The sequence below is a fragment of the Oncorhynchus keta genome, chromosome 13, assembly GCF_023373465.1.
Source record: "Oncorhynchus keta strain PuntledgeMale-10-30-2019 chromosome 13, Oket_V2, whole genome shotgun sequence".
In the NCBI taxonomy this organism is placed as follows: Eukaryota; Metazoa; Chordata; class Actinopteri; order Salmoniformes; family Salmonidae; genus Oncorhynchus; species Oncorhynchus keta.
This window is the reverse complement of record NC_068433.1, coordinates 362,549-379,556: the sequence shown is the minus strand read 5'-3', so window position 1 is coordinate 379,556 and position 17,008 is coordinate 362,549. Positions and strand designations below refer to the sequence as shown.

The 17,008-nt window shown below is 42.2% G+C and overlaps 1 protein-coding gene across 1 annotated transcript in view; it reads right to left on the bottom strand.

Moving 5' to 3' along the window:
- The window catches only part of LOC118380657 (F-box only protein 41-like), a 54,034-nt gene that overhangs the window by 8,637 nt on the left and 28,389 nt on the right, over nt 1–17,008 (bottom strand). Inside the window, exon 10 of the mRNA XM_052460705.1 lies at nt 8,434–8,552. Within this exon, the coding sequence (XP_052316665.1) occupies nt 8,434–8,552 (119 nt within the window). The remainder of the gene's footprint in view (nt 1–8,433; nt 8,553–17,008) is intronic.

The following is a 17,008-nucleotide window of genomic DNA, read 5'->3' as shown; positions in this document are numbered from 1 at the left end:
CTCTGATAGACAGAGACCCAACACAACTCTGATAGAGACCCAACACAACTCTGATAGACAGAGACTAGGGCCAACACAACTCTGATAGACAGAGACTCAACACAACTCTCTGATAGAGACCCAACACAACTGATAGACAGAGACCCAACACAACTCTGATAGACAGAGACCCAACACAACTCTGATAGACAGAGACCCAACACAACTCTGATAGACAGAGACCCAACACAACTCTGATAGACTCTGAGAGACTCAACACAACTCTGATAGACCCAACACAACTCTGATAGAGACTCAACACAACTCTGATAGACAGAGACTCAACACAACTCTGATAGACAGAGACTCAACACAACTCTGATAGACAGAGACTCAACACAACTCTGATAGACAGAGACCCAACACAACTCTGATAGACAGAGACCAACACAACTCTGATAGACAGAGACTCAACACAACTCTGATAGACAGAGACCCAACACAACTCTGATAGACAGAGACTCAACACAACTCTGATAGACAGAGACCCAACACAACTCTGATAGACAGAGACCCAACACAACTCTGATAGACAGAGACCCAACACAACTCTGATAGAGACCCAACACAACTCTGATAGACAGAGACCCAACACAACTCTGATAGAGACTCAACACAACTCTGATAGACAGAGACCCAACACAACTCTGATAGACAGAGACCCAACACAACTCTGATAGACAGAGACCCAACACAACTCTGATAGACAGAGACCCAACACAACTCTGATAGACAGAGACCCAACACAACTCTGATAGAGACTCAACACAACTCTGATAGACAGAGACCCAACACAACTCTGATAGACAGAGGGCCCAACACAACTCTGATAGACAGAGACTCAACACAACTCTGATAGAGACCCAACACAACTCTGATAGACAGAGACTCAACACAACTCTGATAGACAGAGACCCAACACAACTCTGATAGACAGAGACCCAACACAACTCTGATAGACAGAGACTCAACACAACTCTGATAGAGACCCAACACAACTCTGATAGACAGAGACCCAACACAACTCTGATAGACAGAGACCCAACACAACTCTGATAGACAGAGACTCAACACAACTCTGATAGACAGAGACTCAACACAACTCTGATAGACAGAGACCCAACACAACTCTGATAGACAGAGACCCAACACAACTCTGATAGACAGAGACCCAACACAACTCTGATAGACAGAGACCCAACACAACTCTGATAGACAGAGAGACTGATAGACAACACAACTCTGATAGACAGAGACTCAACACAACTCTGATAGAGACTCAACACAACTCTGATAGACAGAGACCCAACACAACTCTGATAGACAGAGACCCAACACAACTCTGATAGAGACTCAGAGACCCAACACAACTCTGATAGAGACCCAACACAACTCTGATAGACAGAGACCCAACACAACTCTGATAGACAGAGACCCAACACAACTCTGATAGACAGAGACTCAACACAACTCTGATAGACAGAGACTCAACACAACTCTGATAGACAGAGACTCAACACAACTCTGATAGACAGAGACCTCAACACAACTCTGATAGACAGAGACCCAACACAACTCTGATAGACAGAGACCCAACACAACTCTGATAGAGACCCAACACAACTCTGATAGACAGAGACTCAACACAACTCTGATAGACAGAGACCCAACACAACTCTGATAGAGACTCAACACAACTCTGATAGACAGAGACCCAACACAACTCTGATAGACAGAGACAACACAACTCTGATAGACAGAGACCCAACACAACTCTGATAGACAGAGACCCAACACAACTCTGATAGACAGAGACTCAACACAACTCTGATAGACAGAGACTCCCAACACAACTCTGATAGACAGAGACTCAACACAACTCTGATAGACAGAGACTCAACACAACTCTGATGACAACTCTGATAGACCCAACACAACTCTGATAGAGACCCAACACAACTCTGATAGACAGAGACCCAACACAACTCTGATAGAGACTCAACACAACTCTGATAGACAGAGACCCAACACAACTCTGATAGACAGAGACCAACACAACTCTGATAGACAGAGACCCAACACAACTCTGATAGAGACACTCTGAGACCCAACACAACTCTGATAGAGACCCAACACAACTCTGATAGATAGAGACCCAACACAACTCTGATAGAGACTCAACACAACTCTGATAGACAGAGACTCAACACAACTCTGATAGACAGAGACCCAACACAACTCTGATAGACAGAGACCCAACACAACTCTGATAGACAGAGACCAACACAACTCTGATAGACAACTCTGAGACTCAACACAACTCTGATAGAGACCCAACACAACTCTGATAGACAGAGACTCAACACAACTCTGATAGACAGAGACCCAACACAACTCTGATAGAGACCCAACACAACTCTGATAGACAGAGACCCAACACAACTCTGATAGACAGAGACCCAACACAACTCTGATAGACAGAGACCCAACACAACTCTGATAGACAGAGACCCAACACAACTCTGATAGACAGAGACTCAACACAACTCTGATAGACAGAGACCCAACACAACTCTGATAGACAGAGACCCAACACAACTCTGATAGACAGAGACCCAACACAACTCTGATAGACAAGAGACCCAACACAACTCTGATAGAGACTCAACACAACTCTGATAGACAGAGACCCAACACAACTCTGATACCCAACACAACTCTGATAGACAGAGACCCAACACAACTCTGATAGACAGAGACTCAACACAACTCTGATAGACAGAGACCCAACACAACTCTGATAGACAGAGACCCAACACAACTCTGATAGAGACTCAACACAACTCTGATAGAGACCCAACACAACTCTGATAGACAGAGACCCAACACAACTCTGATAGACAGAGACCCAACACAACTCTGATAGACAGAGACTCAACACAACTCTGATAGACAGAGACTCAACACAACTCTGATAGACAGAGACTCAACACAACTCTGATAGACAGAGACTCAACACAACTCTGATAGACAGAGACTCAACACAACTCTGATAGACAGAGACCCAACACAACTCTGATAGACAGAGACCCAACACAACTCTGATAGACAGAGACCCAACACAACTCTGATAGACAGAGACCCAACACAACTCTGATAGACAGAGACCCAACACAACTCTGATAGACAGAGACCCAACACAACTCTGATAGACAGAGACAACTCTGATAGACAGAGACCCAACACAACTCTGATAGAGACCTCAACACAACTCTGATAGACAGAGATCCAACACAACTCTGATAGAGACCCAACACAACTCTGATAGAGACCCAACACAACTCTGATAGACAGAGACCCAACACAACTCTGATAGACAGAGACCCAACACAACTCTGATAGAGACCCAACACAACTCTGATAGACAGAGACCCAACACAACTCTGATAGACAGAGACCCAACACAACTCTGATAGACAGAGACTCAACACAACTCTGATAGACAGAGACTCAACACAACTCTGATAGACAGAGACCCAACACAACTCTGATAGACAGAGACCCAACACAACTCTGATAGAGACTCAACACAACTCTGATAGACAGAGACCCAACACAACTCTGATAGACAGAGACTGAACACAACTCTGATAGAGACCCAACACAACTCTGATAGACAGAGACCCAACACAACTCTGATAGACAGAGACCCAACACAACTCTGATAGAGACCCAACACAACTCTGATAGACAGAGACCCAACACAACTCTGATAGACAGAGACCCAACACAACTCTGATAGACAGAGACCCAACACAACTCTGATAGACAGAGACCCAACACAACTCTGATAGACAGAGACCCAACACAACTCTGATAGACAGAGACTCAACACAACTCTGATAGAGACCCAACACAACTCTGATAGACAGAGACTCAACACAACTCTGATAGACAGAGACCCAACACAACTCTGATAGAGACCCAACACAACTCTGATAGACAGAGACCCAACACAACTCTGATAGAGACTCAATACAACTCTGATAGACAGAGACCCAACACAACTCTGATAGACAGAGACCCAACACAACTCTGATAGACAGAGACCCAACACAACTCTGATAGAGACCCAACACAACTCTGATAGAGACCCAACACAACTCTGATAGATAGAGACCCAACACAACTCTGATAGAGACTCAACACAACTCTGATAGACAGAGACTCAACACAACTCTGACAGAGAGGACCCAACACAACTCTGATAGACAGAGACCCAACACAACTCTGATAGATAGAGACCCAACACAACTCTGACAGAGAGACCCAACACAACTCTGATAGAGACTCAACACAACTCTGATAGAGACTCAACACAACTCTGACAGAGAGACCCAACACAACTCTGATAGAGACTCAACACAACTCTGATAGACAGAGACTCAACACAACTCTGATAGACAGAGACTCAACACAACTCTGATAGACAGAGACCCAACACAACTCTGATAGACAGAGACCCAACACAACTCTGATAGACAGAGACTCAACACAACTCTGATAGACAGAGACCCAACACAACTCTGATAGACAGAGACCCAACACAACTCTGATAGACAGAGACCCAACACAACTCTGATAGACAGAGACCCAACACAACTCTGATAGACAGAGACCCAACACAACTCTGATAGAGACCCAACACAACTCTGATAGACAGAGACCCAACACAACTCTGATAGAGACTCAACACAACTCTGATAGATAGAGACCCAACACAACTCTGATAGACAGAGACCCAACACAACTCTGATAGACAGAGACCCAACACAACTCTGATAGAGACTCAACACAACTCTGATAGACAGAGACTCAACACAACTCTGATAGACAGAGACTCAACACAACTCTGATAGACAGAGACTCAACACAACTCTGATAGACAGAGACCCAACACAACTCTGATAGAGACTCAACACAACTCTGATAGACAGAGACCCAACACAACTCTGATAGACAGAGACCCAACACAACTCTGATAGAGACCCAACACAACTCTGATAGACAGAGACCCAACACAACTCTGATAGACAGAGACCCAACACAACTCTGATAGACAGAGACCCAACACAACTCTGATAGACAGAGACCCAACACAACTCTGATAGACAGAGACCCAACACAACTCTGATAGACAGAGACCCAACACAACTCTGATAGACAGAGACCCAACACAACTCTGATAGACAGAGACTCAACACAACTCTGATAGACAGAGACTCAACACAACTCTGATAGAGACCCAACACAACTCTGATAGACAGAGACCCAACACAACTCTGATAGACAGAGACCCAACACAACTCTGATAGAGACCCAACACAACTCTGATAGACAGAGACCCAACACAACTCTGATAGACAGAGACCCAACACAACTCTGATAGACAGAGACCCAACACAACTCTGATAGACAGAGACCCAACACAACTCTGATAGACAGAGACTCAACACAACTCTGATAGACAGAGACTCAACACAACTCTGATAGAGACCCAACACAACTCTGATAGACAGAGACTCAACACAACTCTGATAGACAGAGACCCAACACTACTCTGATAGAGACCCAACACAACTCTGATAGACAGAGACCCAACACAACTCTGATAGAGACTCAATACAACTCTGATAGACAGAGACCCAACACAACTCTGATAGACAGAGACCCAACACAACTCTGATAGACAGAGACCCAACACAACTCTGATAGAGACCCAACACAACTCTGATAGAGACCCAACACAACTCTGATAGATAGAGACCCAACACAACTCTGATAGAGACTCAACACAACTCTGATAGACAGAGACTCAACACAACTCTGATAGACAGAGACTCAACACAACTCTGATAGACAGAGACCCAACACAACTCTGATAGAGACTCAACACAACTCTGATAGACAGAGACCCAACACAACTCTGATAGAGACTCAACACAACTCTGATAGAGACTCAACACAACTCTGATAGAGACTCAACACAACTCTGATAGAGACTCAACACAACTCTGATAGACAGAGACTCAACACAACTCTGATAGACAGAGACTCAACACAACTCTGATAGACAGAGACCCAACACAACTCTGATAGACAGAGACCCAACACAACTCTGATAGACAGAGACTCAACACAACTCTGATAGACAGAGACCCAACACAACTCTGATAGACAGAGACCCAACACAACTCTGATAGACAGAGACCCAACACAACTCTGATAGACAGAGACCCAACACAACTCTGATAGACAGAGACCCAACACAACTCTGATAGAGACCCAACACAACTCTGATAGACAGAGACCCAACACAACTCTGATAGAGACTCAACACAACTCTGATAGATAGAGACCCAACACAACTCTGATAGACAGAGACCCAACACAACTCTGATAGACAGAGACCCAACACAACTCTGATAGAGACTCAACACAACTCTGATAGACAGAGACTCAACACAACTCTGATAGACAGAGACTCAACACGACTCTGATAGACAGAGACTCACCACAACTCTGATAGACAGAGACCCAACACAACTCTGATAGAGACTCAACACAACTCTGATAGACAGAGATCCAACACAACTCTGATAGACAGAGACCCAACACAACTCTGATAGACAGAGACTCAACACAACTCTGATAGACAGAGACTCAACACAACTCTGATAGACAGAGACTCAACACAACTCTGATAGACAGAGACTCAACACAACTCTGATAGACAGAGACTCAACACAACTCTGATAGACAGAGACCCAACACAACTCTGATAGACAGAGACTCAACACAACTCTGATAGACAGAGACCCAACACAACTCTGACAGACAGAGACCCAACACAACTCTGATAGACAGAGACCCAACACAACTCTGATAGACAGAGACCCAACACAACTCTGATAGACAGAGACCCAACACAACTCTGATAGAGACTCAACACAACTCTGATAGACAGAGACCCAACACAACTCTGATAGACAGAGACCCAACACAACTCTGATAGACAGAGACCCAACACAACTCTGATAGACAGAGACTCAACACAACTCTGATAGACAGAGACTCAACACAACTCTGATAGACAGAGACCCAACACAACTCTGATAGACAGAGACCCAACACAACTCTGATAGACAGAGACCCAACACAACTCTGATAGACAGAGACCCAACACAACTCTGATAGACAGAGACTCAACACAACTCTGATAGACAGAGACTCAACACAACTCTGATAGACAGAGACTCAACACAACTCTGATAGACAGAGACTCAACACAACTCTGATAGAGACCCAACACAACTCTGATAGACAGAGACTCAACACAACTCTGATAGACAGAGACCCAACACAACTCTGATAGACAGAGACCCAACACAACTCTGATAGACAGAGACCCAACACAACTCTGATAGACAGAGACTCAACACAACTCTGATAGACAGAGACTCAACACAACTCTGATAGACAGAGACCCAACACAACTCTGATAGACAGAGACCCAACACAACTCTGATAGACAGAGACTCAACACAACTCTGATAGACAGAGACTCAACACAACTCTGATAGACAGAGACTCAACACAACTCTGATAGACAGAGACTCAACACAACTCTGATAGAGACCCAACACAACTCTGATAGACAGAGACTCAACACAACTCTGATAGACAGAGACCCAACACAACTCTGATAGACAGAGACTCAACACAACTCTGATAGACAGAGACCCAACACAACTCTGATAGACAGAGACTCAACACAACTCTGATAGACAGAGACTCAACACAACTCTGATAGACAGAGACTCAACACAACTCTGATAGACAGAAACCCAACACAACTCTGATAGAGACCCAACACAACTCTGATAGACAGAGACTCAACACAACTCTGATAGACAGAGACCCAACACAACTCTGATAGACAGAGACTCAACACAACTCTGATAGACAGAGACTCAACACAACTCTGATAGACAGAGACTCAACACAACTCTGATAGACAGAGACTCAACACAACTCTGATAGAGACCCAACACAACTCTGATAGACAGAGACTCAACACAACTCTGACAGACAGAGACCCAACACAACTCTGATAGACAGAGACCCAACACAACTCTGATAGACAGAGACTCAACACAACTCTGATAGACAGAGACCCAACACAACTCTGATAGACAGAGACCCAACACAACTCTGATAGACAGAGACTCAACACAACTCTTTGATTTCCGGCCCCTGGCTCTTCTCTAAAACACCTGTCACTCATCCAGACAGACCAATCAACCTCTGGTATAGACTGTGACTTTCACTCACCCAGTAAGGACAATCCCTGAATGCTACAGCCAGCCCCGCCCACACTGAGCACTCGGAGGTGTGGCCAACAGCGGCCAATCGTCTGCAGGCATCGGTTACTGAAGCGGGTAGGCTGCTGACTGCGGAAGGAAATGAACAGGCCGGTAACCACAACAACAACGTCAACAACAACAACTAAACTACTACAATTATACTAACACTACTATATCTACTACTACTACTACTACAATACTCCAAATACACTGCTATAATTATACTAACACTACTATATCTACTACTACTACTACTACAATACTCCAAATACACTGCTATAATTATACTAACACTACTATATCTACTACTACTACTACTACAATACTCCAAATACACTGCTATAATTATACTAACACTACTATATCTACTGCTACTACTACTACAATACTCCAAATGCACTGCTATAATTATACTAACACTACTATATCTACTACTACTATTACTACAATACTACAAATACACTGCTATAATTATACTAACACTACTATATCTACTCCTACTACTACTACAATACTCCAAATGCACTGCTATAATTATACTAACACTACTATATCTACTACTACTACTACTACAATACTCCAAATGCACTGCTATAATTATAATAACACTACTATATCTACTACTACTACTACAATACTCCAAATACACTGCTATAATTATACTAACACTACTATATCTACTACTAATATTACTACAATACTACAAATACACTGCTATAATTATACTAACACTACTATATCTACTGCTACTACTACTACAATACTCCAAATGCACTGCTATAATTATACTAACACTACTATATCTACTACTACTACTACTACAATACTCCAAATGCACTGCTATAATTATACTAACACTACTATATATACTACTACCACTACTACAATACTCCAAATGCACTGCTATAATTATACTAACACTACTATATATACTACTACTACTACTACAATACTCCAAATGCACTGCTATAATTATACTAACACTACTATATATACTACTACTACTACTACAATACTCCAAATGCACTGCTATAATTATACTAACACTACTATATATACTACTACCACTACTACAATACTCCAAATGCACTGCTATAATTATACTAACACTACTATATCTACTACTACCACTACTACAATACTCCAAATGCACTGCTATAATTATACTAACACTACTATATCTACTACTACTAATACTACAATACTACAAATACACTGCTATAATTATACTAACACTACTATATCTACTGCTACTACTACTACAATACTCCAAATGCACTGCTATAATTATAATAACACTACTATATCTACTACTACTAATACTACAATACTACAAATACACTGCTATAATTATACTAACACTACTATATCTACTACTACTACTACTACAATACTCCAAATGCACTGTTATAATTATAATAACACTACTATATCTACTAATACTACAATACTACAAATACACTGCTATAATTATACTAACACTACTATATCTACTGCTACTATTACTACAATACTCCAAATGCACTCCTATAATTATACTAACACTACTATATCTACTACTAATATTACCACAGTACTCCAAATACACTGCTATAATTATAATAACACTACTATATCTACTGCTACTAATACTACAATACTCCAAATGCACTGCTATAATTATACTAACACTACTATATCTACTACTAATATTACCACAGTACTCCAAATACACTTCTACAATTATACTAACACTACTATATCTACTACTACTAATATTACTACAATACTCCAAATGCACTGCTATAATTATACTAACACTACTATATCTACTACTACTACTACTACAATACTACAAATACACTGCTATAATTATACTAACACTACTATATCTACTACTACTACTACTACAATACTCCAAATGCACTGCTATAATTATACTAACACTACTATATCTACTACTACTACTACTACAATACTCCAAATGCACTATAATTATACTAACACTACTATATCTACTACTACTACTACTACAATACTACAAATACACTGCTACAACTATACTAACACTACTATATTTACTACTACCAATACTACTACTATTACTACAATACTACAAATACACTGCTACAACTATACTAACACTACTATATCTACTACTACAACTATACTAACACAACTTCTGCTACTACTAATACCACAACTACTACAACTATTTTAATATTATTACTACTACTACAACTACTACCATTACTACTACTACTACTACTACTACTACTACTACTACTACTACTGCTACACTACTACTACAACTACTACTGCTGTTTCTTTTCTATACTACTATACTGCTTATCTTACTACTACTATTGCTACTACTACTATACGACTATTACTACTACTACTGCTACTACTACTGCTACTACTACTGCTACTACTACTGCTACTACTATTACTGATACTACTACTACTATTACTGCTGATACTACTACTACTATTACTACTGCTACCACTGCTACTACCACTAATACTACTTCTACTACTACTACCACTACCACTACTACTACTACTGCTGCTACTACTGCTACTACTACTGCTACTACCACTACTACTAATACTAATACAACTGTACTGCTACTACTAGTAATATTAATAAGTTACTAACACCACTATACTACTACTACAACTACGGCTATGACTACAACTATATTTAGTTTATTTATTTAACCTTTATTTAACTAGGAAAGTCAGTTAAGAACAAATTTCTTATTTACAATGACGGCCTACCAAAAGGCAAAAGGCCTCCGGTGGGGATAAAAATAAACAATAAAATAAATATAAATACAGGACATCACAGCAAGAGATACACAACATAAACAGAGACCTAAGACAACAACACGGCATGGTAGCAACACATGACAACACAGCATGGTAACAACACATGACAACAAAGCATGGTAGCAACACAGCATGGTAGCAACACATGACAACACAGCATGGTAGCAACACATAACAACACAGCATGGTAGCAACACATGACAACACAGCATGGTAGCAACACAGCATGGTAGCAACACATGACAACACAGCATGGTAGCAACACATAACAACACAGCATGGTAGCAACACATGACAACACAGCATGGCAACAACACATGACAACACAGCATGGTAGCAACACATAACAACACAGCATGCTAGCAACACATGACAACACAGCATGGTAGCAACACATGACAACACAGCATGGTAGCAACACAGCATGGTAGCAACACATGACAACACAGCATGGTAGCAACACATAACAACACAGCATGGCAGCAACACATGACAACACAACATGGTAGCAACACATGACAACACAGCATGGTAGCAACACATGACAACACAGCATGGCAGCAACACATGACAACACAGCATGGCAGCAACACATGACAACACAGCATGGTAGCAACACAGCGTGATAGCAACACATGACAACACAGCATGGTAGCAACACATGACAACACAGCATGGTAGCAACACATAACAACACAGCATGGTAGCAACACATGACAACACAGCATGGTAGCAACACATGACAACACAGCATGGTAGCAACACAGCATGGTAGCAACACATGACAACACAGCATGGTAGCAACACATAACAACACAGCATGGTAGCAACACATGACAACACAGCATGGCAGCAACACATGACAACACAACATGGTAGCAACACATGACAACACAGCATGGTAGCAACACATGACAACACAGCATGGCAGCAACACATGACAACACAGCATGGCAGCAACACATGACAACACAGCATGGCAGCAACACATGACAACACAGCATGGCAGCAACACATGACAACACAGCATGGCAGCAACACATGACAACACAGCATGGTAGCAACACATGACAACACAGTATGGCAGCAACACATGACAACACAGCATGGCAGCAACACATGACAACACAGCATGGTAGCAACACATGACAACACAGCATGGCAGCAACACATGACAACACGGCATGGTAGCAACACAGCATGATAGCAACACATGACAACACAGCATGATAGCAACACATGACAACACGGCATGGTAGCAACACAGCATGATAGCAACACATGACAACACAGCCTGATAGCAACACATGACAACACGGCATGGTAGCAACACAGCATGATAGCAACACATGACAACACAGCATGATAGCAACACATGACAACACAGCATGGCAGCAACACATGACAACACAGCATGGCAGCAACACATGACAACACAGCATGGCAGCAACACATGACAACACAGCATGGCAGCAACACATGACAACACAGCATGGCAGCAACACATGACAACACAACATGGTAACAACACATGACAACACAGCATGGTAGCAACACATGACAACACAGCATGGTAACAACACATAACAACACAGCATGGTAGCAACACATGACAACACAGCATGGCAGCAACACATGACAACACAGCATGGTAGCAACACAGCATGATAGCAACACATGACAACACAGCATGATAGCAACACAACATGGTAGCAGCGCAAAAACATGGTACAGACAGTATTTGGCACAATACTACATAAAGAGAGACCTAACGACAACAACATAGCATGGCAGCAACACAACATGGTAGCAACACAACATGGTAGCAACACAACATAACAACAACATGGTAGCAACACAACATAACAACAACATGGTAGCAACACAACATGGTAGCAACACAACATAACAACAACATGGTAGCAACACAACATAACAACAACATGGTAGCAACACAACATAACAACAACATGGTAGCAACACAACATAACAACAACATGGTAGCAACACAACATGGTAGCAACACAACATAACAACAACATGGTAGCAACACAACATAACAACAACATGGCAGCAACACAACATGGTAGCAACACAACATAACAACAACATGGTAGCAACACAACATGACAACAACATGGTAGCAACACAACATGACAACAACATGGTAGCAACACAACATAACAACAACATGGTAGCAACACAACATGGTAGCAACACAACATAACAACAACATGGCAGCAACACAACATGGTAGCAACACAACATAACAACAACATGGTAGCAACACAACATGGTAGCAACACAACATAACAACAACATGGCAGCAGCACAACATATTCGTAGCACAAAACATGGTACAAACATTAGACAACAGCACAAAGGGCAAGAAGGTAGAGACAACAATACATCACGAGAAGCAGCCACAACTGTCAGTAAGAGTGTCCATGATTGAGTCTTTGAATGAAGAGATGGAGATAAAACTGTCCAGTTTGAGTGTTTGTTGCAGCTCGTTCCAGTCGCTAGCTGCAGTGAACTGAAAAAAGGAGCGACCCAAGGATGTGTGTGGTTTGGGGACTGTTAACAGAATGTGACTGGCAGAACAGGTGTTGTATATGGAGGATAAGGGCTGCAGTAGATATCTCAGATATGAGGTAGTGAGGCCTAAGAGGGTTTTATAAATAAGCATCAACCAGTGGGTCTTGCGACGGGTATACAGAGGTGACCAGTTTACAGAGGAGTACAGAGTGCAGTGATGTGTCTTATAAGGAACTTTGGTGACAAATCTGATGGCCGAATGGTAAAGAACATCTAGCCACTAGAGAGCACCCTTATATTCAGATCACTTCCTGTGCATCAAGGAAAAATATTCAGATTACAAAGTTATCATTTCCTAAAATAACGTTTCAGATATTTTATCTGATCAATTAGTCTTCGAATGAATTCATTATTTACTTTACCTCACGTTAGTCTCATTCCAAACATCGTAAATGGTTGGTTATCTGCACGAACCCAGTCTTCACTATGAGTCATCCCATACATCAATTGTCTTAAATCATTTATTTATTACTAACTAAGTAATTGCGGGCTAAACCGGCATGGCAGCTTGTTAGACAAAAGGGGAAGTGGGGGTCGACTAAGAAGTCACTACAGAGTTAATAATTATAACAATTGAAATGCTAATCCTTTACACATGAACGCTCACTCATTCGGGAACAATTGCAATCAATATATATATTTACGCTCAGTGTGTCATCTTGGTCGCTGGAATTGTCCCTCTTTCCCTCTCTCTCTTTCGGTTGTGGTTAGAGGAGATTGTTCAGAGTGACATTTGTTATCGAATGGATGTTTTGGTGGTTGTCGTTCTTCGCGTTCAATGATAACGAATTCCTAGCTGCAGACTAGTAATTAATATCAAAGACTTGTTCTTATTCTGTCGGTATCGATAGTCTAAGAGTTTAACCACGTGGTATGGTTCAAAGATTCAGCAATGGTCCACAACCTTTGTCCTCCTAATGGAGAAAAACACGGTCTTCAACCTTTAGCCATCTCGTAATTGAGGTAAGCTCGGTCTCCTGATCGAAAACCCGAGTGGGGGTTTTATTCAGAAGGGCCGTAAAGGGCTGTCCCAGGATGTCTGACCCTAACTGGGCTCAGGGGCGGTCCAGGATGCCTGACCCTAACTGGGCTCAGGGGCGGTCCAGGATGTCTGACCCTAACTGGGCTCAGGGGCGGTCCAGGATATCTGACCCTAACTGGGCTCAGGGGCGGTCCAAGATGTCTGATCCTAACTGGGCTCAGGGGCGGTCCAGGATGTCTGACCCTAACTGGGCTCAGGGGCTGTCCTCTGATTTAGTTCAAATCCAATTCCCTTTTTGAGTTTTCCTTCATTAAACAGTCCAAAATCACATTGTAAAATTGTGTAAACATTATCATACTCACTCATTCATCTTATACAACAATTAGATGTAAACCTCATATCTGAGGCTATAATATAAACAGCGTTATGGTAATGTGGCCACACCTTCTCTCATGAGCTTCCCCAAGTTCTGACAAACGGACCAGTTCGAAGCTGGATTCTTCACCGATCGTTTATACTTTCTCCGGAACATGAAATTTGTTCGTACCTCAAGTTCTGTGAGGTGGAAGGATTTCATTTGTCCTCTATGAAAATCTACTCTCTCTATACTGTGTGTCCATGAGGAGATCCTCAGGAATTTACGACGTCTCTCTGACCACAGCAATCTAGTTGAAGGGGGCAAGGGGGAGGCAGGGAGAGGGGAATGGGCTTGCTATACGCAAAGAGGCCAACGTCATGACACAGACATGACCAGTTTACAGAGGAGTACAGAGTGCAGTAATGTGTCCTATAAGGAGCATTGTTGGCAAATCTGATGGCCGAATGGTAATGAACATCTAGCCACTCCAGCCATACTCCCAAGTACTTGTATGAGGTGACTACATCACGTTCTAAACCCTCAGAGGTAGTAATCACACCTGTGGGGAGAGGGGCATTGTTCTTACCAAACCACATGACCTTTGTTTTGGAGGTATTAAGAACAAGGTTAAGGGCAGAGAAAGCTTGTTGGACAGTAAGAAAGCTTTAGAGCATTTAACACAAAATCCAAGGAGGGACCAACTGAGTATAAGACTGTATCATCTGCATATAAATGGATGAGAGAGCTTCCTACTGACTGAGCTATGTTGATTATATAAATTGAGAAGAGCGTGGGGCCCTAGAATCGAGCCTCGGTGTACTCTCAGCAGTGGCTGAGACAGCAGAAGTTATGACTTTATACACTGCACTCTTTGAGAGAGTAAGTTAGCAAACCAGGCCAAAGACCCCTCAGAGACACCAATACTCCTTAGTCAGCCCACAAGAATGTAATGGTCTACCGTATCAAAAACGTTGGCCAAGTCAATAAAAATAGCAGCCCAATATTGCTTAGAATCAAAGGCAATGGTGACATAATTTTGGACCTTTAAGGTTGCAGTGACACATCCGTAACCTGAGCGGAAACCAGATTGCATACCAGAGAGAATACTATAGACATCAAGAAAGCCAGTCAGTAGATTATTGACAAGTTTTTCCAACACTTTTGATAAACAGGACAAAATAGAAATTGGCCTATAACAGTTAGGATCAGCTTGATCTCCCCCTTTAAATAGAGGACAAACTGTGGCTGCCTTCCAAGCAATGGGAACCTCCGCAGAAATAAGAGACAGGTTGAAAATGTCAGAGACAGGCTTGGCGATGATATGGGCAGCAACCTTAAAGAAGAAAAGGTCTAAACCATCTGACCCAGATGTTTTTTGGGGGTTAAGTTTAAGGAGCTCCTTTAGCACCTCGGACTCAGTGACTGCTTGCAGGGAGAACCTTTGTAGCGGGGCATAGGAGAAAGACGGAGGAGCATTAGGGCCAGTCACATTAAGAAGGGGTGGGAAATAAGGAAATGTTGGACGGGCAAGGAGACATGGCTGAGTCAAATAGGAATCCTGACTTAACGAAGTGGTGATTAAAGAGCTCAGCCATGTGCTTCTAGTCAGTAACAACCACATCATCAACATTAAGGGACATGGGCAGCTGTGGAGGAGGGTTTATTCTCCAGGTCTTTAACCGTTTTCCAGAACTTCTTGGGGTTAGACCCACAGAGAGCGAACGGCTTCTTAAAGTAACTAACTTTGGACTTCCGGATAGCCTGAGTGCACTTATTTTTCATTTGCCTGAA